This window comes from Blennius ocellaris (genome assembly GCF_963422515.1).
Source record: "Blennius ocellaris genome assembly, chromosome: 1".
NCBI lineage: Eukaryota > Metazoa > Chordata > Actinopteri > Blenniiformes > Blenniidae > Blennius > Blennius ocellaris.
The window spans coordinates 30,969,991-30,991,707 of record NC_137650.1 but is presented as its reverse complement, the minus strand read 5'-3'; the positions used below and the strand labels follow the sequence as shown (position 1 = coordinate 30,991,707).

Genomic DNA, 21,717 nt, shown 5'->3' with positions numbered 1-21,717 from the left:
ATTTTATATCTATTCACCAATGGCTCACATGTGTGGTAAATAGATGCTGTATCGACGATACTAACAATATTCCCAATTATGTTGTTTAATTTGACGGATTAAAAGAATAAGCTCCAAAGTTTCTTCCGACATTCTTACCATTAGATGAAGGTCCTCCTTTGTGGGTCCCGGGACCTCGAAACTCTCGTAGGTGTCTGCAGACCGTCGGTACAGCAGCTTTGTCCCGGCTACATTATACTCGCCTGGAACGCTGATTTTCCAGTTCCCATTAATAACAAACTGGGATCGCCCGTTCTGCAGTGCTGGGTGGGAGAAGAAAGAGTTGAGAAGGAAGGAAGAGAAGTTTTATTTGACTAAATTATGTAACGATTCCTCAGTTTTGTGTCGTGACAACTATGGAAACAAATAACTCTCCCTATCGCTGGGTCAGGTTGAGGTGAGGAGCAGAAGTGCCCCAGCTGCCTATATATGGCAGCTGTTTCTTCTCAGTGCAGGGAGAGGGATTTTCCATGACATGACACGGAAACAAGTACCTTCACCTGCCTTGCCCCAGCGGTCGGATAAAGCCTTTATGAGCGTCCCTTTTTCAAGACCGCAGTGTGTGCCATTTCGATGGCCCATTTTATTTTGGTCCCATAAACAAGGATGAGAATAGATGCCCTTGGTTATTATGTTGCCTGGAAAAAAAACACAGCTGGTCCAGAAACCAGATGGGACTGCTGAGCCCCTCCAGTCTCTGAGGGAGAGGAAGTGACTGCAAGTGTAGGAAATAACTTTAAAAGTTAAAAAATGCAGGTCTGGAGCCAGAGATAGTCATTAACTTCATCTGTGTGGAGCTAAAACCGATGTAGACGGTGGGCCAGAGGGTCCTGTGAAGGCATGAATCTTACCCAGATAATTCCGGCTGTTATCGGTCACTCGGATGTGAGTGGCTCCAGCTGGTATCATGGCCACTTCGTTGTACCCAAAAGGACCACCTGACACACAGAGACAGACAGTTTAGAGGCCTTGGTCTAAATGTTGGCTTCCTCTAATTTAAGTGCTTCACATGAATGAAGAAAAGGTCAACTCGTTAACACCAGAGACTGAAACGCTGCTCAAAATACATCTTTAATACAAAGAGTAACAAGGGCTTTACATGATGAGCAGTACATGGATTGTAAAAGACTAAATCTGTAATGTTATTTAGCATCTAAATGGAGTTCAAAGTTTTCAAAAATTACATTGCTAATTAGATGCATGCCAACGGAGATTTGAGCTAAAATGTCAAACAGTGAAATGTTATACATGCAGCTGAAAATAAAGTTCATGTCTTTGTTGAAACCCTGCATGAATTTACATGTCACAGTTGCTCACTTTCGTCACAGGGAATCCCACCAAAGACACAACAACCTCCTCCTTGGGCACAGAAATTTATTGTTTGGTCCTGTCTGCTCAGAGAACTACAACTCATCATTTAATGCTTTATTATATCTTTTAAATTAAATACTGGACTGTCAATAACAGAGAGACGAGTCGATGTCGCCATGTACCACATTCAAGAATAAACAACTTTAGTTTTTACAAATTTCATTTCATTTTGTGAAATGAAATGAAAGCAGCTTCATGTGACATTCAAGTCTCTTGATTTTTTTTTCTCCACCGTTAAGGAAGAAAGCTTCTGTTGTCTCTGTTGTTTCACATAATAACCTCTTGATGTTTCCAACATGATTGACTAGTAAGTAATGCAACAAAGTCAATTTCTAAACAGGAGAGTTCACTATGTCTCAGGCTTCGACTTGCCTGGAGTTAAAAATGCAGGTTAAAAGAAAAAAATGAATCTGTTGGTAAAACTAAAGGATTTTGGTAAGAGGGTACATTAAAAGCAGATTAACACCAACATGAGTATGTTTTCACGCATGTCTCAGCTTTGAAACACAATCTTTGAAACTATTTTACTCTGATGGTTCAAAGACATTTAACCGCATTGCACCAAAGAACTTCTGCAGGCTAATAGTCTACACTTTGCACTTTATAATCAGGGTTAATCTCGGAATTAGGGCACTAAACACCATTTAACACCAACTAGTGATAGGGTATCAGTTAGCCACGACCAAACCTGAATCATTACTGAGATAATCATGTTCTCTGAAGAATGTGGATTACTTCACACGGCTGTTGCAATGCTTCGATTGTATGTCATTAGAGCTCAATCGGAATCTGAACGTCAGTAATGTTTGACTATGATGGATGGCTTACAGCACTGATTTACAAGTGCCAGGACAGACAACTTATGGATGACTTGAAACCACAACTAATGGTTCCAGAGTGATGTTTCACGTTGTGAGCCGGGGCAGAAAGAGCCATGGACAGCTCTATGGTTCCCCTGCTGTTGTGGAGTGAAAAGTGGCCACGGGATGAACTCCATTTATCAAGGCCTCTGTAGACCGTTTCACTCCGGTTGCTCCTGCTTACCCACTCCAGAGTGAAACTATGCACAAGGTTCATCTGTAGGGGCTTTCTATAAGAACATGTGGAGTCGGGACTGAGGAAATGTCTGAGTTGAAAGCAGGCAGCGATGAGCTTGAGGCCAGCTTGACCTTGGGAGGAGATTTTTCTTCCCGCTGCCCTTCGTCGGTTCTCCGCCTGCTGGGAAATACATCTGCAGGAGGAGAGAAAACCTCCCATCCTGCCGAGTCGCCCAAACAAAGCGGCCATTATCAGGCTGTTTTCTTCTTGCTCAATCTGAGCCAATTACGGCTCAGTGATCCATCCGTCAGCTCCGCCTTGCCGCCACACAGCGCCGTCTGAGGACGCCACTGTTACAGTCCAGCCTCGCGCCAAATCACGAGGCAGAGGTGTCGAGCACTTCCCGTAAGTGTGTTTCCACGGTGTGCAAAATCTTCCATCCAAAGAGGGTGAACTTGACTAGGCTGTGGGCCTTCATATGTACAGAAAATTGAATTTTGTCATGACAAATGCTGCATAAAAGGGTTTTTATCTAAATAATAAAGGCACAGTTAATCATAATTTAAACACATTTTTTTCCTAATCGATATGAACTGCTCTTTGCACTTGGCATCCATCATAATCCTTAGAACTCTGCGATCTGGGATTTTCCCTTCAGGGTTTTTTGCTCATTATTAGGGAATTTAAGCCGAGTTTAGATGCTATCAAAACATTTTAGTTTGACCTTACTAATGATTTGCTATCACACTATAATCTGTTTAGTAATTTAAGACAATTCTCATTACATTTGAGTTACATTAATTTCCTAAATCTTAATGTCTTTTTAAAATCAATATCGGTTTTACCTAAATTTTTTTCTTTTATGTCAGAATTTCATCTCAGAATTGACAAAGAAAGGGCACGCTGGGATATCTGTGTAGAATAAGACAGCAAACTGGAATTTTATATTGAAATATATTCTTACAATTTTGGTGCAGAATCAGTTTACATGGATCCTTATTTATATACATGTCATGATTAAATGTCCTCACCAGGTGAATACTAGGTGTTCTTCTTTCAGTTTACTTCAAAGTAAAATGGCTCAAGCAACATGTGCAGTGGCCTACTAAGAGCTCAACAACCTGTTTTTTTTTTGTTTCAAATAGGGCATTTATACACAAAACAAAGGAAATTCTGCAGGCTTTCTTCCCGGCATGCCATCAGACCCCCACATTAGCCTCTGAACCGCAGGTAAGAGTGAAGGTAGAAAATGTTTTGCTGGCATGGAGCCAGAATGGCCTGAAGAGCTCTGTGTTCTTCCTGAAACGTTAACAACTGTAATTTTGGACCTGTTATTGGCTGAGTTTCCACCTGGAAGGCAGCCAATCGCTTTTGTTTGGCAAAACTGTGACCGTGGTTAATGCTCACTTTTTTTCAGCGAGCAATCATGTCCTGACTGAGCTCCAATGACTAATAACATTTGGGTGAGAAAGCACGGAGGCTGCCTGGAATTATTACTACATCGTGTCGGTCTGAAACTGCTGCAGTTCGTTCCCTGAGGGGAAGATTATAATGACGGAGTGTGAGTGTGTCCTACCTGCATCGACACCGTTGCTCTGGTACACACTCTTGTGGTGCAGGCAGGTGGAGTTGTGCCCTCCACACACCATGCAGACGTCTTCCTGCTGCGTTGAACCCAAGATGGAGTCACAGCCAGGGGTCTGTGTGACACACAATTGGACAAAACTGTTCCATAAATGGTTCAAGTCTGAAAAAAGGCTCATCACCTTTCCCTTTGCTTTGACTTTTCAATACAGTCGCAATCTACTGTGAGGCCTCAATGTAATTCCCTCTCCCTTCTCTTATTTGCCTCTCTCGCTCATCGTCCCCTCTCGCAAACATTTACTCAGGAAGAAAACAGAACATCCGAGTCTCGAGAGGGAAGGACTGGTTGGAGAGTCCTCTCTGTAAACGTAAGACTGCCAAAGCAAAGAGCACAGAGGATGAGCCGGATGTTTTATGGTGTGTGGACAAGCTGGTTGCTATACAGATTACAGTGGCCGCTTTCTTCAACGCACTTCATCACGCTCTCTGCAGATCGGACCAATCAAAGGGGAGGTTACCAGGCAGGAGAGCAGCAATCTGAGGGGAACTTATAATCAGGCTCCAAAGCCCCTTAAAAAACAAAACACTGCGAGCATCTGTGTGTGCACAACAGGAAATGAATGCTCTGTGACAAGGTAGCAGAGTGCATGAGGGCCCCACTGAGGGAGCGACCACAGTCCTGCAAAAACACTCCAGCAGGCAAAGTCATCTGTGCTGGTGTTACTGAGAGAGTGCTGAAATGAACTTGACGAGAAAAGTTTGTTCACTGTTGCACAGCTTCAAATCTAATCACACACATCAATATTCCCTTACATTGCTTCCTGTGTTTTTTCTTTCGAGGATCATGACAGAAATGTAACACATCGTCATGTTAGCATAGAAAGCAACATCACCGAATCAAGAAGGTGGCATATTTGTTTGCTCTCTATTTTACACCAATTATCTTCTACAATGGGGCCTGGAGCCAATCTCATGTTGTTGAAGCAAACCTATAGTCAACTGATGAGGTTTATTATATTTCAAACCTGTTATTGAGTAACATTTTCTTTATACACAACTGCCAGCATCTGTCATGTGTCTCGATCTCAATCATCACAATAAGGGAGAGTCTTTTCTAACATTTAGTACATTTTTGGACTAAATGACATACCTTGGCGAAGATCAAGATGGCTATATTTGGCTTGTTTAACCGCATGATGGCATGAAACGATGCATTTAAAAAAAAAAAAAAAGGTGTGTGTGGGGGTGGGGGGGGGGGGGGGGGTGTTGGACGGATGACTGCTTGAGTATTTGTATTTTACAAGATAATTATCAACATCACATCTCTTGGCTCTTCAAAACCCACATTTGATGACTATTGCTTAAGTATTAGCTTTTCAGACTGACCCCTCCGACCCCCAAGAAAATGTGTGAATCAGAAAGAAAAATCCTCGAAATAATATTTCCACATGCACTAATGCTCTGTATCCAAACCAGCCATGTGCTCTGCAGCATGATCTCAATTTCTGACTTGCAATCCTCAAACCAGCTGCAGGCTGCATCTGCTTCCTGTTTCAGGCTCTCTGACCTAGAGCCGCTCTGGTCCATGGCCCATAAATCTACTTATTTACACTACCGGGGCTATGTGTGAGCGTGTACACAAAAAACTCACACACACGAGGGCATATGTAAACACAGACACACGTTAATCCTCGGTCAGCCATATGAAAATAGCCGCATCTTTAACTTTTCCCTCAACGAGCAGATGTCTTGACATCAGCATGGCTTAATGCTGCATGTGCCGACGGACCCTGAGGGTTACACTTTAACTTCCCACCACGTCCATCTGTGTGAGGGTGTGAGGGATGAGCGGTGGACAGGCTATATGTGGGTCCGAGGACTGTGTGCACTGCAGAGCAGTAATGCCAGATGAAGGTTGCAGTCCACACTGATGAGTGCACTCTGGCCCTAACACGCAGCATGGAGTTCACTTCTCCAGAGAGCTCCAGTCACAGTGGTCAACATCACTTATACCTCAACAGAGCCGGACTGAGGAGAAGAAAGAGAGCGTGAGAAAATGAGAAAGAAACATTGGGCTTCATCCAAGTTCATTTGGAAATTTATGCCAAATCAGGGGAGTTGTGAAATGGGAGGAGTGCTCTCAAGTGGGCCAGGTCCTGTTTGAAATGCAGGTCCTCACGCTGGTTAACACTTCACTGGACAAGTGACCGTGTTGAGAACTTGTAGATATCCTAACTACCAATGGTAAGTTAACAGCAGTCACATAAAACATGACAATGGCTTTCACTTGACTTCATTTGTTCAAGTAACTGTACAAGTTCACATTTTCAAGAGAACCCTGTTCAAACATAAACTTCGGTAACACAAGTGACAAACAGAATACATATGTTTACCGTCAAATGATTAAAAACAACACCAAGAGCCTTTAGACATGCTGTGGAGGTTTTTCAATCAGGCAATACAATCGCCCAGGTTAATCTGATTATACAGTTTCAGGTTGGAGTTGATTCCAGGTTGATGATGCAGAATAAATGAAAGATGTTCAATATAATTCTGTATGAACTCAGGGGACACAGAGAGTGACGACATCCGGTGTCGGTTGACACTGTAACACTGGAGATGGAAAAATAGATAAAGGAAAAATTGATTCTACTCAGGGCATGTTTGGCAGATAGTGCGTGAGAAGGCGTTTCAGAAGAGGACTTGTTTATTAAAACAATTACGTATCACCACTTTATCAGTCACATTAACAGATAAGAGATACGTTTTAGCAGGGGGGGATTTTACACTTTGCCAGGATCTACGAGGCATATTCATGTGATCTCTACTCTGACATAGATAGTAAACATAAGTAGTGGCAGTACAGAGATTTTAGAGTTGACAGAAATGTAGCCAGTCAATTTCAGAGTCTGTCTGCTTTACCAAAGCCAGGAATTGGTTCCTTCGGCGTAATAAACTATAAACCAGAAGTTATCATGTCCCTTCATCCTGAACTGGTGTATGGGAACATGTCTATCAATAAAGTAGCTGAAATTATCATAAAACTAATATCCATTCCAGGTCAACGTCATCTATTGACAAAATACGACCCCAATTAACATATAATAAACCATGAAGACAAGCCTGCTCACTGAAGTGCTCGAGGTGCCTTTTCTGCACAATGCAGGGTTTTGTGCGAGGGTTTGTTTTGTATCACACAACACAGTGATCACGAGATTATAAGAAAGACCATTGAAGCTGAGTATTTATGTAATGTAGTGTATTTGTATTTGAAAGATCATACATGGAATTACATATATTTAAAAAAAAAATTATATTTGTGCTTACCAGACAGCGTCCGTTGACACACACCGCGCCCGGCTCCTTGTCGCAAGCCGTCCCGTCGAGCACTCGGCCAAAGTTATAGTAGAAGTTGTGACCCAAAGCCAGGCAGCTGAGTTCACAGGGGTTAGAGCCTGGCAGGAAAGAGCTCAAGTCAGTGCCTCGTCAGTTTTTTGGGAGAAAGTAGGTAGGTAAGTCAGTAGGTGTGACAACCCTGTAGGTTTAGACAACATAATTTAAATATTGACTGATGATTCATCTCACTGACCGCCATGGAAGGTGGTCCATCTGAAGGAGGTTCCACCCATCAGCGGTCGGTCATTAAAGGCAGCACATTGCATCTCTCGGAAATCTTCCGAGCCAGACGGACAGTCCTGCACACATACAAGACAAAGACTATTGAGATGCTAACTAACTGACTAACTAACTCACTGAAATGTGTGACTTCCTTCAGCATTCACATAATAAATTACTCACTTATCTCAGCTCAACCCATTTTTGCCTCCATGGTTTGTTGAACTCAACATAAACACATATGCAGCAAGTGATTGACAATGAGGAGAAAAGTCAGGATTCGTCACCATTCACTCAAAGGCTTGAGGACTAACACTCATTCAAACTTGCTCAAACAGGCTGCAAAACAACAGTGTGGTGTTCCTTTAAATGGAATGGTTCCACTATGACTGGTTCAACACATAGTAAATTTTCTTTCCTAATTGGGACTTCATTTTTGTCTCAACAGTGACATGAATTCCCATAATCGCCATCTCCAATCAGGTTGAGGACCCAACCCTTATAGCGATACAAAGATGCACGCTGTGTGCAACACATATCTTACATTAAACTCCTTCATATTTACTCCAATTCCAACTAAAACAATATACTATATACGAGCCATTACAGTAATCTAAACCAAAAACAATTTGAAGTTTGTTCCCATTAGCATTGGGCAAAACATCCCTACATTGGGCAAAATATTAGTGGGATTTAATATTGGCCTTTAAATTTTAGAAAGTATCTCATCGTAGTTTTATTCAACATGTTCAGGTTTGATTTGACATTCCAAGAGCCGATACATCCTAGCGACCCTCTGTGAACTCTTAAAGGGGCCCAGACCACATGTTGGTAACCACTAACTTGATCTTACAATGTGCCTATACGAAAAACATAGGAACTTTCTTTTTTGGGACCTCCATTGGGGTTAGTACTGAAAAACAAGGCCTCATGGTTAAATCTTAGCTAGAATTGGTATTGATTTCACCCTTACTAAAATTTTAAAGATTTTAGAAGAACAAAGCCTCACACTCACATGCACACCCATCTTAACACAAATGACACACAGTTGTCAACCTCACAGCAGGTGCCAATGGTGATACAGAACGGTGCAGTGACTCAGGTTAATATGTCAGTGAAATTCCAGCTCACACCCTGAAGCCCTCGGCTGCGACGACACGCCTCCACGACCAGGTCACAGAGCAAACATCAGTTATTGTTTCCAACTGTTTGCATTGAAAATCATTTTTGTTAATACAATGTGAAAAACTTTGCGTCGATATGACCTTGGTGTTGCAGATCTTGTATTGTCTTGGATCTCCTGCGCATGGTCCACCAACTGGGTTCCTGAGCCAGAGGAGAAAAAAAAGAAATTTATGGAGTTAAGTGAAGTCAACGCAGGTAGAGGTAGTTCCTTAAAACTGCTCAAGTGAGCGAAATTGGACTTCAAATGTAAGATTCACTATTTAAAGTTTATTTTATATAACTACACAATTTGTTGTAATGCAGCAGGAAAACTGATCCAAATCAAGCCGTTTTTGACAGTTTTTCCAAATACTTGACACATTCCAAAATAATAACAGATTTGAAAAATTCCCTCATTTTAGTAGCCTTTGAAACAGCTTAATCAGATTCATCTATCGAAGCTAACGATGCTCAATAAGTCATTAAAGCTGCAAGCAGCATTGAACCGGTCCTCACCAGTTGCGGGACTCCGACTGAGAACGTCAGTCAGCATGTGTATGCCATCGAATAAAACCTGTGAAATTTGGGGTCAGTCAAAGCATGCACAGGTTACGTAGTCCATACTTCCCATTTCCAGCAGGTGGCGCTATAGCCGATGGTTGTGATCTTCACGTGGATTTGATCAGATGTAGACTCTTGTGCAACGTGTAACATTTGAGCCAGATCTGATACGCTACCTTCAGACTGTTCACTTTTAAAGTGAAAAATATGGAAAATGCTAATAGTTGCATCTCCATGTACTTTCAGTGTCCCTGTGTCGCGTTACCTGGTGATGCAGGTGCGCATCCGCACAGAGGCTCCGCCTCCACAGCTGCGCGAGCAGACAGACCAGACACCCCACGCCGCCCACTCGTTTTTGTAGTGCAGCTGCCTTCGTGCTCGTGCTGAATGCCCCGATAAAGAAGAAATCCAAGAAGCCTGAAACATGATAAAAAGAAATATGGAGATGTTAGTGACAAACAAGTAGGAACACAGTCTGGTCACTTCATTACAAAGAGACAGAACAAAAAAAAGATAACATAAATAGGGTCAAATTTGAAGATCTGGTGGGAATGGTGAAAAGCCTGAAAGGGACAAAATTTTACTTTGGCATATTCCCTGAATCCAAATTGAAAGTGACGATACTGAACTGTTCGTTGGTGACAATGTGTCTGTCTGTGAGATCCTGTACCTCTTTGTTATCCCTCTCATAGACCATAGCCCTGTCCTATAACCCAGAACCCAGGATCATTTTAAATGTGTTTCTGTTCCAACACACCCATGTCTCATGAATGTGTCATGATAAAGCTCTGGCCAAAGATGACGATGAGCCACGTAAAACAATTCCACTCAATGAAGCAGGGAGATGTCAAAAAAATGCAGGAGTGTCGCCCCCCAGCACCAGGACTGGACACCTCGAGGCGAGTGTACAATGGTAGTTGAAGTGAACTCATTTAGCTTTGACATCCTCAGAACAAATACCACCTGCCCGTGCTCCTTCAACCTCTGAGTGAAGTTACAGATAGTTCATGTTGATTTATGCATTTGATCATATAATCATGCACTGTGGTTGGATATTATTTAGTGCTGTCAATCAATTAAAAAAAATTACTTAATAGCCCAATGCTCTGTAAGTAATTGTAATTAATTAATTCATTGTTTTTCTACTGAAGACGGATGCTTGTAAAAGATATTTATTTGGGGAAAAATGACAGAATTAATGTTGACTCAACACACAGAGACTGTATTTAAAATCAAAGACTATTTTTTATAATGTGTTTTAGCTTTGTGTGAATGAAGAAGATTGACAAAATAGTAAAAACATAAATTAATTAATAAACATCTAACATAAGTCTGGGTTTCATTAGAGTGCAGGTCCACCATTTTGAGAATTTGCTCCAGTAAGGGAATAAGAAAATTTTAAAAATTGGAGGGAAAACAAAACAGCGTTAATTTCATAAATATTTTTTTCTATTTTCAAATCAATTAATTAAATTAACGCGTTATTTTTGACAGCACTAATATTATTACAATATATTCATCTGGAGTTATTGTATTACAACAACATCCAAATAAACCATGTACCGGCCTGATGATGACACAAATGGCAACATGAGAGTAAACAAAGCTCCAAGTTCATCACGTATGGGAGAAGAAATTTAAAGAACTGAGGAAAAAAATAACTACAGCAACCCTTCACAACATTTCGACAAATACAACATCTAAAGAAATACAAACCCTTTATTTGCACTTCCCTTCAATACATTGATTGGTTTCTATGTTGTGTTGTTTTTAGTTTGTGTGCGGTACATTGCGTTTCTTGGATAAACCGCCTCGCTGCAGGGACTCCCTGCTCGGATCACTCTGCAGCATCACTCTGCAGCACTGTCTCGCATGTTTAAATCTGTCAGGTGGCAACAAGCAGCTGTCAGCAGTTCACAATCCCCGCACGCTGTGTGTAACAAATAGCGAGCATATAATTGACGGGATATCATTCATGAAAGGAGTTGGAAGCTGTGTGTGACGCCAAATAAAAGCCACTTTATTTATATCCCCACAGTCCAACAGGCAGTTAAATCTATTCAGAGGAGCTCATACGTACAAAAAACAACTGATATCCTTGTGAGCCTTGTGGATCAGGATCGCCAGAGACGAACAATGAAAGTGATTAGAGAAACCTCAATGGCACTCCTGCAACACATTCCAGAGTTTCTGCCCCGGAGGTGGACTGAAACTGGCAACATGCCCACCGGCACACACACAGACACACATATTCAAGAAGTGCTTCAGTGCCTCATTCAATGAGGAAGAGACCGAGTCAAAGTCAAGTGGAGTATCGGTTGTGCAAGATGGAGAATCAGAAGTCAGGTGTGAGATGCAAGTGAGAAAACACTTTACCTTTACAAACCAAAATGGGCAGGTCTTTATAAACATTAATCAGCTTAGCTTTGGATCAAATACAGAATATTGAATCAGATAAATGCTAAGTAAAACTTTTAAAGCATAGAGAAATTCTTAAATCCCTAACTCATTTATTCAAAGAGAAAAGCCTGGCCCGAACTCAAACCCACAACATTACTGCTATGAGGGGGGAAAGGCCATCAGCACAAGAAGAAAAGTCTGGGTGTGACATCAGCCAGCTGCCAGGCCACACCCCCTCACAAAAGACGCGTTTCTGTGAAGCAGCTTTTTAACACAGCTTATTTCTCACTTCCAATGTTTTCAGAAATACATTTCGCTGAACTGTTTCAGTAATAAAAGAGAAAGTTTGTGTCCGGGGCCCCATGTTGGTCTGATTTTAACTGCAGGAGCTGACAGCTTTGAGTGATGTGTTCAGGGGCATCATGTACATCCATTCTCTGACATACTAATGAGGTGTGGGGCTCATATAGTAACAAGGTTACATGCTAAATATGATTAAAATATGACTGAGTCATTCGCGAGCTGGAAAGTGCATGTGATCTTTCTTCCTGTTCTTATGGAGTACTGTATCAACTGGCTTAAAGCGCAAACCACAACACCACCAAAATGGGGATCAAGTTTAAATAACATTAACTTGAAACCTATATACCACTGCAGTGACTGATCCATATTGGAGCGGCTGTAGAGCAGGTCATTGTGGATGAAATCTGACTTAATGAAAGCATCAATCCATTAATCCATCTATCCATCTTCTCAATTCTGGAGCTCATCTCAACTGACACAGGGCGGAGGGCGACGGACAACTTCAACAGGTTGAACCAGAAATTACGTTTTAATGTAATTTTAATGTAATTTCTGGTGTTAAAATGTGTCAAGAATAAATATGGTCGAGTATATACCACAGCTTTACAGGATTGATTTGTTAGGTCTTTTCAAGTCCCTGAACTGAGGTTAAAACAGCAGTATATCTTGTACACAGTCTTGTCACCTCTTTAGTATCTCCACACTTACAAGCTTTTCATTACTGTATCCATTAATCCCTGTAATAAAAATCCCACTTCCAAAATGCCAAAACAAATCAGCCGCACTTCTGACTCCTGACAGTTATATTGAGCTCTTGGAGGTGCAGCAGGAGGAAAAAAAAACAAAAACCTGAGCCTGAATGAGGCTCTTTGACTTTCTGACTCACTCGGCTGAAAACGCAACTTGTGCTATGACTCTCCATCATTTTCCATGGCAGGGTGACCCGAGGTCGCCCTCATTAGTGTTACCGCCGGTCAAATTAGCGTTGATAACAGTTGGAGATGAGGTCGGCTGCCTCTCTAGATTAATGAAAGCGACTTTTGACCTTGACAATCCCCCCCCCCCCAACCCACAGACACACACACAGTTTTACTTTTTACAAAAAGCAACAACTTCGCACAGCACAGGTGAAGGCATGTCCAGGGTCCAATATGCACCATGTCCTATTCTCCCATTGTGCCTCTCATCTTCTGTCATCACACCGACTCGCCCAGTCAGAAGAGACGGACTGAAGCTGACAGACATGACTGAAAAAGCTATTGACCCAGAAGGCCAGTGCAGGACAGCGCGCGCGCACACACACACACACACACACACACACACACACACACACACACACACACACACACACACACACACACACACACACACACACACACACACACACACACACACACACACACACACACACACACACACACACACACACACACACACACACACACACACACACACACACACACACACACACCTATGTTTTCTTCCCCAATTTGCTTGATTTCAACTTATTTTAGTGAAATACATTTAAAAAAATAAGAAAACCTATTTTTCTACACACCTGCATTCTGTTCATTGGTTATCAAGTGCCACGACTCTTAAAGCCACTTTATTTCTGTACAATGAACCTATAGGGTTTAGGGTTGCAAGGCGCTGGGGTTGATCTCAGTCAACAATGGATAAAGGCAGGACACACTCTGGACAGGTCATCAATCCATCACGGGGCAAACAGAGAGAGACAACCAAAGACACTTTTTTTAAGGTCACCAATCAACACCAAATGCCTCATTTTCAAAATTTTATTTTCGCTATGAAGCGAGTGCCCTAACCACTGTAGTCACAAGTCTGCAGTGATGTATTATAATGCTGGATTTCTCGTCATTCCCATTGTCAGTCAAACCGATGCAAGGTATTTGGGAACGGTTCATTCTAGCACATTTTTTAAATAATTCACAGGACTGCATTGGATAGAAACCTCAGTGCAGAGTAAATACAAACAAACAAACAAACAAACTGAGATCAAGAAGAGTCTTAAACAATGATAAAGCAGGCTCACACGCACGTAAAAAAAGATTGCACAAGTTGAAAAACCCAAAATTTTAACATCGACTTTTTAAAAGTTGTTTTTCTTTTCTCGTTTCCCTGAGTCACAGAGGAAATAACCCTACAGCCAACAAGGCTACATTCATTGTCAAGTCTTGTCTTATAATTTTCTGGATTTATTAGGTCTAATCGTCTTGGTCCCATCTGCCTCAATGTTGGCGGAAGAGACGTGTGTTTTGCAGCTGCAACAGTGACGGAGCAAAGAAAATGTTTCAGCAATCTCAAACATCTGATGCAGCGCTTCAACGTGTCATGTTTGTTTAAATGACATCAGTGAACCACTGACAAATGATGGAAAAAGAAAAAAACAGGCAACCACTTTCCCACATTTGATGTCACAGAACAATCTGGAAATAATAATGTTTCAGGGATTTATTCCAGCTGAATATAAAGAATGGCAAGACAATTAGCAACGACATTAGGTTGGGAAATAATGAAGGTAAAGGTGGTGCAGCAACAAATGGAGCAGGGTGAAACCAGAAGAGGTCTGCTTGTAGCAACACTACTGTTTCTAAGATTAAATACAGCCTGAAGAAAAATACACAGCACAAACAATCCAATCAGTACCAGGCCTCAGTTACCAGTCAATTGCCTCCAATTGGTTTATTATACAAAGGGATTTTCCTCATTAGGACCTCAGATCAGAGAGCAGGGGCTTTTCCTCCACACCAATTACCTTAATCACAACATGTAACGCTGTCAAATATGAGTAAAAGAAGAAGTAAAGGCAGGAAAGAATAGTGGGGCCTCGGGAAATGGCCTTGGCTGTTGGTAGGTTGAGACTACAACAGTCTGTGTAAATACAGCGTGGTGCCACTTGTTGAAACACTGTCATCCACCTATTAGCTTTACATATTTGCACAACTCAGCAAACGTGGTCTGATTCTCTGTGCCTTTCTGAACCCCCCCCCCCCCCCGAAAAAATATAAGTGTGTCTCACTGGAGGAGTTCTATGACATATATCCATCCATTCATAATCAATTCAAGGTATATAATAAATAGATATTTCTGATCATATGCATTCAACAAGGAAGTTATAGCTGATACAATTGCCTTTTCACAGCAATGTTGATCACTTAATAACAAAATCCCTGCGTGTGGTTTTAATAAGGAAAAAGTGTAGGTTAGTTAAGCTGAGTCTGTTTGATTTAAATACATCCACTCCACAGAATTGATGGTTTGAAAGCTGCCGTGGACTGATGAGTTAGTCCTGTGGAGTGCACTAGGTTTAGGATGTGCACTGATCTGAGCTGGACTTACGCTCCGTGGGGACGACAGGCAGAGCGGTGCCACCAGCAGCAGGACAAAGGTCAGGGTCAGGCAGAGAGTCGGCTTCCTGCAGACACAGAGAGAAACAAACATCGTCAGACGGCCTTTGTTATGGTACACATCACACATGCATGCAGAAGTCAAGGCGCCGTTACAGCAGACGTGTTTGAGCAGGAGAGCTGGAAGACAAGGATGAGAGAGAAAAAGGCAAAGTCACAGTCGACGCTTCAGACAGCACAGGTCTTAAGGTCATTGATAATATCCACAAAACCGTTGCCACGGCATTGCAGATCGCTGCAAGCAAAATTAAGAAAGCACCCCAGCATGAATCTTTAATTCCCTCCACTCCAAACGTACTGTTCACCCCCACAGTATCTTATTAACTCCTGCATGCCTGCCAGGGCAGAAGTGGAAAGCAACAACTCTTGAACTCTTCTTTCGTGAGTCCTCTGGTTGAATTCTGCACTGAAAATGGGAAGCATATCCATTTTGTGCTGTAAATTGTGTCACTCTTCACTCCCTCATGGAGAAATCTACATTTAGTCTTCTTTTTGCTCTACTGTAAATAATCATATTGTATTTTTGTATCAGTAAAAATAAAGGAAAACTTGGTCTCAATTTAAACCCTGTATATGAAAATGGAGCCAAATTATTTTGTTTTAGGAGAAACATTGAGGTTGCACAAAAGTTGCCACTTTTATTTATATATACATAGTCTGTTCTCTGTGTACAACTATACTGTTTTTAACTACTTTGTGCAATGTCAAACTGCTGCTGTGATAACTGAATTTCCCCATGTGGGAGTGATAAAATTAGATTTGATTAAATCTAGATTTCTAGTTTGAAGCGCCGTAAAAACTCATCCAATGGCAAAATGTGATAACTAAATGTTATGAAAACATTTAATTAGTAATTTATTCATTTACAAACCAATGGCTGCCATCCAACACGTTTGCCCACCCCTGAGTGGCATTTTGGCGTTCAGCAGTCGGGTATCGGAGGCAAAAAAAAACAAACAACCTTCCTACCCCAATCTCAAATGTCCACCTAAAAGTGCAAAACTGTGAAAGGGCAGCCACTCTTTGGTTATTCAACTAAATAACCAAACGGACTATAGAACAATGAAAGACGATGAAAGCACCAACACTGTGAGTCACTGGTGATGTGCTGCCAGACGTGTTTCATGTTAATTGACTGTTTGCTTAAAAAAACAGCGTAATCTCCATCCTTACCTCTGGGCAAACACAGTGATCCTCAGTCTTATTCCACTTCTGACTCATTAAAGGACAATCGCTTTTCTGAGAAGCCCCAGAAGGTTTTTGGAAAGCCCCTAACTTTGATTGCTTCCTGGCTGCGCCGCTGCCGACAGCCGCAGTGTGTCATAGGTTTGAGGGTCCATTATGTGAAGGAACGTTTCAATTACATTAACGAACACTAAGCACAGACTGCCTTTTTTTTTTTTAAGTTACACTAACTCAATCTTCTCGATTTCTTGTGCCCTGCCCTCAATCTTGTGTGTCTCATGTTGTCTGACATCCACTCCCAGCCTGTCTGCTGTCCATCTCTTTCATCTCTCAATGCACCATGAACTCAGAGCTGGTCTGAGGCTTCTGAAGTTGGCTTTTGGCTCAGCACCAGGTCAGTAGTTGCCCTGTCCAATTAAACGATACACATCTCCCTCACACTCGGCTGAGCAGCCCTTCCCCTCGGAGCCCGTCCCGGCCTTACATGGTGGAATTCTTATCGGAGGGACAAAGAAGGTCGCCGTGACCAAAAGAGAAGAGGAGGACGTAAACTGTGATTGATATGAGGGGAGTTTCTCAAGTTCTCACACTCCCTATTTCATTTGATGTATCTTAGCTACCAAACTTGCAGGCCACTGCATTCGCAAGTTCCCCCACTTTATGTTCGCACCGTGTATCTTGTAAAGTTTCTACTGACATTTTGCAAACATACAAAGCAAAGTAGAAAAACCTGGACAAAACTTTGAATTTTTTTGTGTTTTTGGTTTCCTCACATGGAAACGCCCAATTCCCGGACAAAGTGCACCCTGGATACGTACCACAGTGCCCCAATGAGACAAAAACTCCCAAATTTATCAAAAATGGATGAGTAAAGTGAGCTGGCTGGACAGAAAAGAGTTGGGAATGAGCAATGTTTTACAGCAACACCATGACTTAAGACAGTAATGTGCACGTAATCGATTACTATAAAAGCATCTTCCTCCCACCAAGTTAATTAACTGATCTTCAGCTGAAATTAAGGAGTAGGTAAAATCAACAAAGATTACAAAAATAATAGTTATGGAATATCATCTGAGAGAAACAATTAAAAGCAATGCCAGCGTGACTTCCCCAACTATCTCCCTCCTTTTAATTCTGTGTCACTTGTAACATCACTCAACTATTTAAGGGACAAAATATTCTCTCTCTCGTGCTCCCTCCAAAGTTAAAGGTCGGTAAAGTCGTACTTAAAGAACAAACTTTTTAAAGAAAGAACAAGTAAAAAAAAATCTAAATGTACCTTATTGTTCTGCAGGCCAACATATCTGACCAATCAGATGTAGAACCCAGTGCACCAGAAGCCCACCTGCCAAGTCGACACAGGTACAACTTTAAACCTGACTAAATTTAACTTTTGTTTTGTTACTCCAATAAACAGGATCCTGATAAAAATCTACATCTTCATTTGTTTATGTAGGGGCAGAGTTTACAAGTATGAGCGTGACGGGCTTCAGTAACTCACAAAGACAGTCGTTCCTCTCAGTTTCACTTGATCTTTGGCTTTGGATTTTCACCATAAAAAGCCAGCAGCTCCGGTCACTGACTGGTTGGCCCCCTCACTCCAGGGGCCCTCACAGAGGTGAGCAGGGGTCAGCCCGCCTCCTCCTGCTCTCATTAAGACTATAGCAGCACATTAGTGAATAGCTGCAGGGCAGGGAGAGGGAAACGGCTTTAATCAACGCGAGAATGGTTGTTTATTTTGACTGACATCAGTCACTCACATGACCGAAGGGAGGAAAAAGAGCAAGAGAGAGAAAATTGAGTTTCCCAGATAACAAACAACACAACTTTTACCAAATAAGAAACAAAAAAATTTTAACCAGGGAGCGTCGCACTGACTATGACTCTAATAAACGTTCAAAATAAAGCTCTATATAACCATTTGGAATATTAAAAAAACTCATTCACAACTAAATTAAGACCAAAAGATACTTTAGATACCAAAATATTTTATATGTTGATAAAATCTTACAAAAACCGTAAAGCTGATTCACAATTATATAAACATTAAAACAAAAAAAAAGTTAACAAGACGCTTTTGGAAAGGCAAAAAAAAAAAAAGAAAAACCCAATAATGTTGAGAAATGAATAAAGCTCATTGTTGTGAATTGTTATGATTTCCACATTTTGTACAAATCCAATACCAACGGCACAACTTCTTAAATCAGGGATGCGGACGTTACCAAAACTGGTCAAAGAGTCAGGTCTGACTAATGAAATCTTAAATTAAATTAAATAATGCTGGTAGAAGAATTCTGACTACATTTTGGAGGGTAAACTTAAATATTAGACTCTTAAAGAAAGCATATATAGATATCAAGACTCAGCGAGACTCAAACCAAGATCCATCAAGATTTTTTGAATGATGAATCATTTGAGAAAAGGATTCCCTTAATTCTTGCCACTCTGTAAAATTCTGGTTGACAATTTGCATTCTTTTTGGACATCTTTCCCTGAGTCTTATTGCTTTATTATTATAATAAAGATTGTGTTCATACACAGTACAACAATTATTACGACAGTGTCACTGCCACTCATTGTTGCTTTTTTTAAATTTTTTTAACAAATTTGTTGTTGCACATTTATTCATTACATGAATAATGAACTTATAACAGCCAAAACAAAGTCTCCGTCTTTCCAGTAATCAGAGAATCCCAGTTAAGGGTTGCCACAAAGCTCGGACACTGACAACTAAGTGCAATCAGTCAGACATGAAGCATCACAGTCATCTGTCTTCACCAGCTGAAGATAAAACTCATCTCTCTCCACCCTCATTTGTAATTCCGCTGCAATGTGAATGAACTCACACACCTTTCCTGAACACACGCCCCGACAGACAGGTAGCTCCCACATTCCCACCCTGCACAAATAAACATCAGTCCCACGCTGTAGTCACGCAGGAACACGGAAATCATTATGTTGCACCGGCTGGATTGCGTTGCAGGTGGGAATGTGTCCTTTGACCCCCTGGAAGGTGTGAGTCATGTCAACACTGAAGACACCTGACTGGAGCTCTCTGCCCCCTTGGTTTGTTTGAGTGGGTCGAAATGGGGTTTCTGTATGTTGACCTACAGGCGTCCCGTCTTAAGCAAATGTCTGCACACCCACCAAGTTAGGAAAAGCAACCCATCTTCCAACCAGGGGCCGGCCTTGACCTTTGACCAGCCCAGAGATTTAGCTGTGACCCCACCCAGTGTTTGGGAATGCCTGGTGGAGGGTCTGACGGTTGTGCGGAGAAAGCTGCTGAATGAACAGACACAACCTTTAACAGATGTTCAGTCTGAGGGCCTCTGTGGGCAGCTCTGACCCCTGGATCTATATTGACTATGAATGAGGCGGCAACAATCACGCACCCCGAGTCCTCGTATGGCACACATTGACAAAACAAGCCTCTTTGAACATGAGTGGGAAGTCTTTATAAATCGACAGCTGCTCCACTTGAAGACATTGTAAAGTAGTAAACTAAATTTAGTTGTAAGTCTGAACTGAACCCATGAAGAGGATTGTGAGAAGAGAAACTTCATATTGGTTTTATTGATTCAAAAACGTCAAGACTCAGCCTTTTGTTCAACTTGTGGTCCCTTTGTGCTTTGCTTCACTTCACTCACTCCTTCCACGACAGGGAGAACAAACTTGGTACACCGTCATACCTCAGGGATTATGAGATTATCTTTTCACAGCCACTTTGACTAAAGCAGAGCCTCTCAGGTCATCTACAGTCATGGTTTCACAAAATGGGAAAGAGGAGAGACGCACGTATGTGGTGTTGTGAGTAGGAAGCTCAGCCATTGAGAAAACGTCGAAATACCATTAATCAAACTCATCAGACGTAGTCCTACATGGAGATTTCTTTTATCTGTACACTCCAAAACATAATACAAAACACCTTAACTCTGAATAAATCCTGAAAATGTATCCGCAGGGTTGGGAGTCATGTCTCCATCTGTCTCCGTCAGAGACATAATTACACCTTCAACAACACTAATGGTCGAATGGCAGGAATCCCAGCCCTGGATAGCCACCAAAACCAAATCAGTTGTTATTTGGCTCGAAGCCCACGTGTCCATCAAATTTCTGACAGACAAAAAAACACTCAAGATGGGCACAAACACAACCTTAACCCTCCTTGAAAACATGGCTTTCTTCTGCTTTTTTTTTATTGAGCGCATGCAGAGAGACACGAGAACAAAGCAGTAAAACCTTATCAGGCTGAACCTTGAAACGACTTGTCGGTAATGTCAAGACTTCACGGTTTAGTCTGACAGAGACTAGAGGTCAGCACACACATTCCTGTCAAGTTCACGATCTGCTCCAAAGTAGCCTGGAAACTGTGTTTTGGGTGAAGAGGACGTGGTGGCACATCAGGACGTGGGAGTGACGCTCCTTAGTGTTCAGCTGAGAGGTTTTCCATGCTGTGCTGTTTGTTCTGTACCTCTGACTTGTGGAAGTGCAGGTTTTGTATTATAGGATCATGTGTGGGTTTTTTTTCTTAATAAATCTTTGGCTGGATTACTGACTGGAATCTTTCCAGGTTGCAGACACTCAGGCGAAGGGAGAACAGAGGCTTACCTGTTAAGGACAAAAGGTTGTTGCTGGGGCACTAACAGCTTTCCAGTCAAATGTTTGTACATCTCCCATTTGTACCTTAAGAGGAGCAATTGCTGTGCAGAAATCTCACAGTTCACACACACTCTAATAATGGAACCGAAAGAGTTGTCTCCATTTTATACAGACATTTATAGAAAAAGAAAAATTGTATACAAGTTGCTTGTTTGGTAACAGGGATATTTGGTGAATTTACAAACTAAGATATCCATACAACTTATGTAAAGATTGTGTAAAATTCTCTAAAAGACCTAACATTTCTCAATAAAACAATGAATATTTTCATAAACATACACAATGCTACAAATTAATACAATCATGAAACAAAATTATGCCGAGTGCCTGGAATTTGAAGCGATACACACCTTAATATGACAAGAACATC

The 21,717-nt window shown here is 41.5% G+C and overlaps 1 protein-coding gene across 1 annotated transcript in view; it reads right to left on the bottom strand.

Moving 5' to 3' along the window:
• adamtsl5 (ADAMTS like 5) overlaps nt 1–21,717 on the bottom strand; it is a 30,796-nt gene that overhangs the window by 5,752 nt on the left and 3,327 nt on the right. The window contains exons 2-9 of the mRNA XM_080495902.1: nt 15,436–15,511; nt 9,638–9,789; nt 8,913–8,973; nt 7,622–7,727; nt 7,360–7,487; nt 4,025–4,148; nt 891–977; nt 139–302 (exon numbers count right to left, since the gene is read on the bottom strand). Coding sequence (XP_080352028.1) covers nt 139–302; nt 891–977; nt 4,025–4,148; nt 7,360–7,487; nt 7,622–7,727; nt 8,913–8,973; nt 9,638–9,789; nt 15,436–15,511 — 898 coding nt within the window. The remainder of the gene's footprint in view (nt 1–138; nt 303–890; nt 978–4,024; nt 4,149–7,359; nt 7,488–7,621; nt 7,728–8,912; nt 8,974–9,637; nt 9,790–15,435; nt 15,512–21,717) is intronic.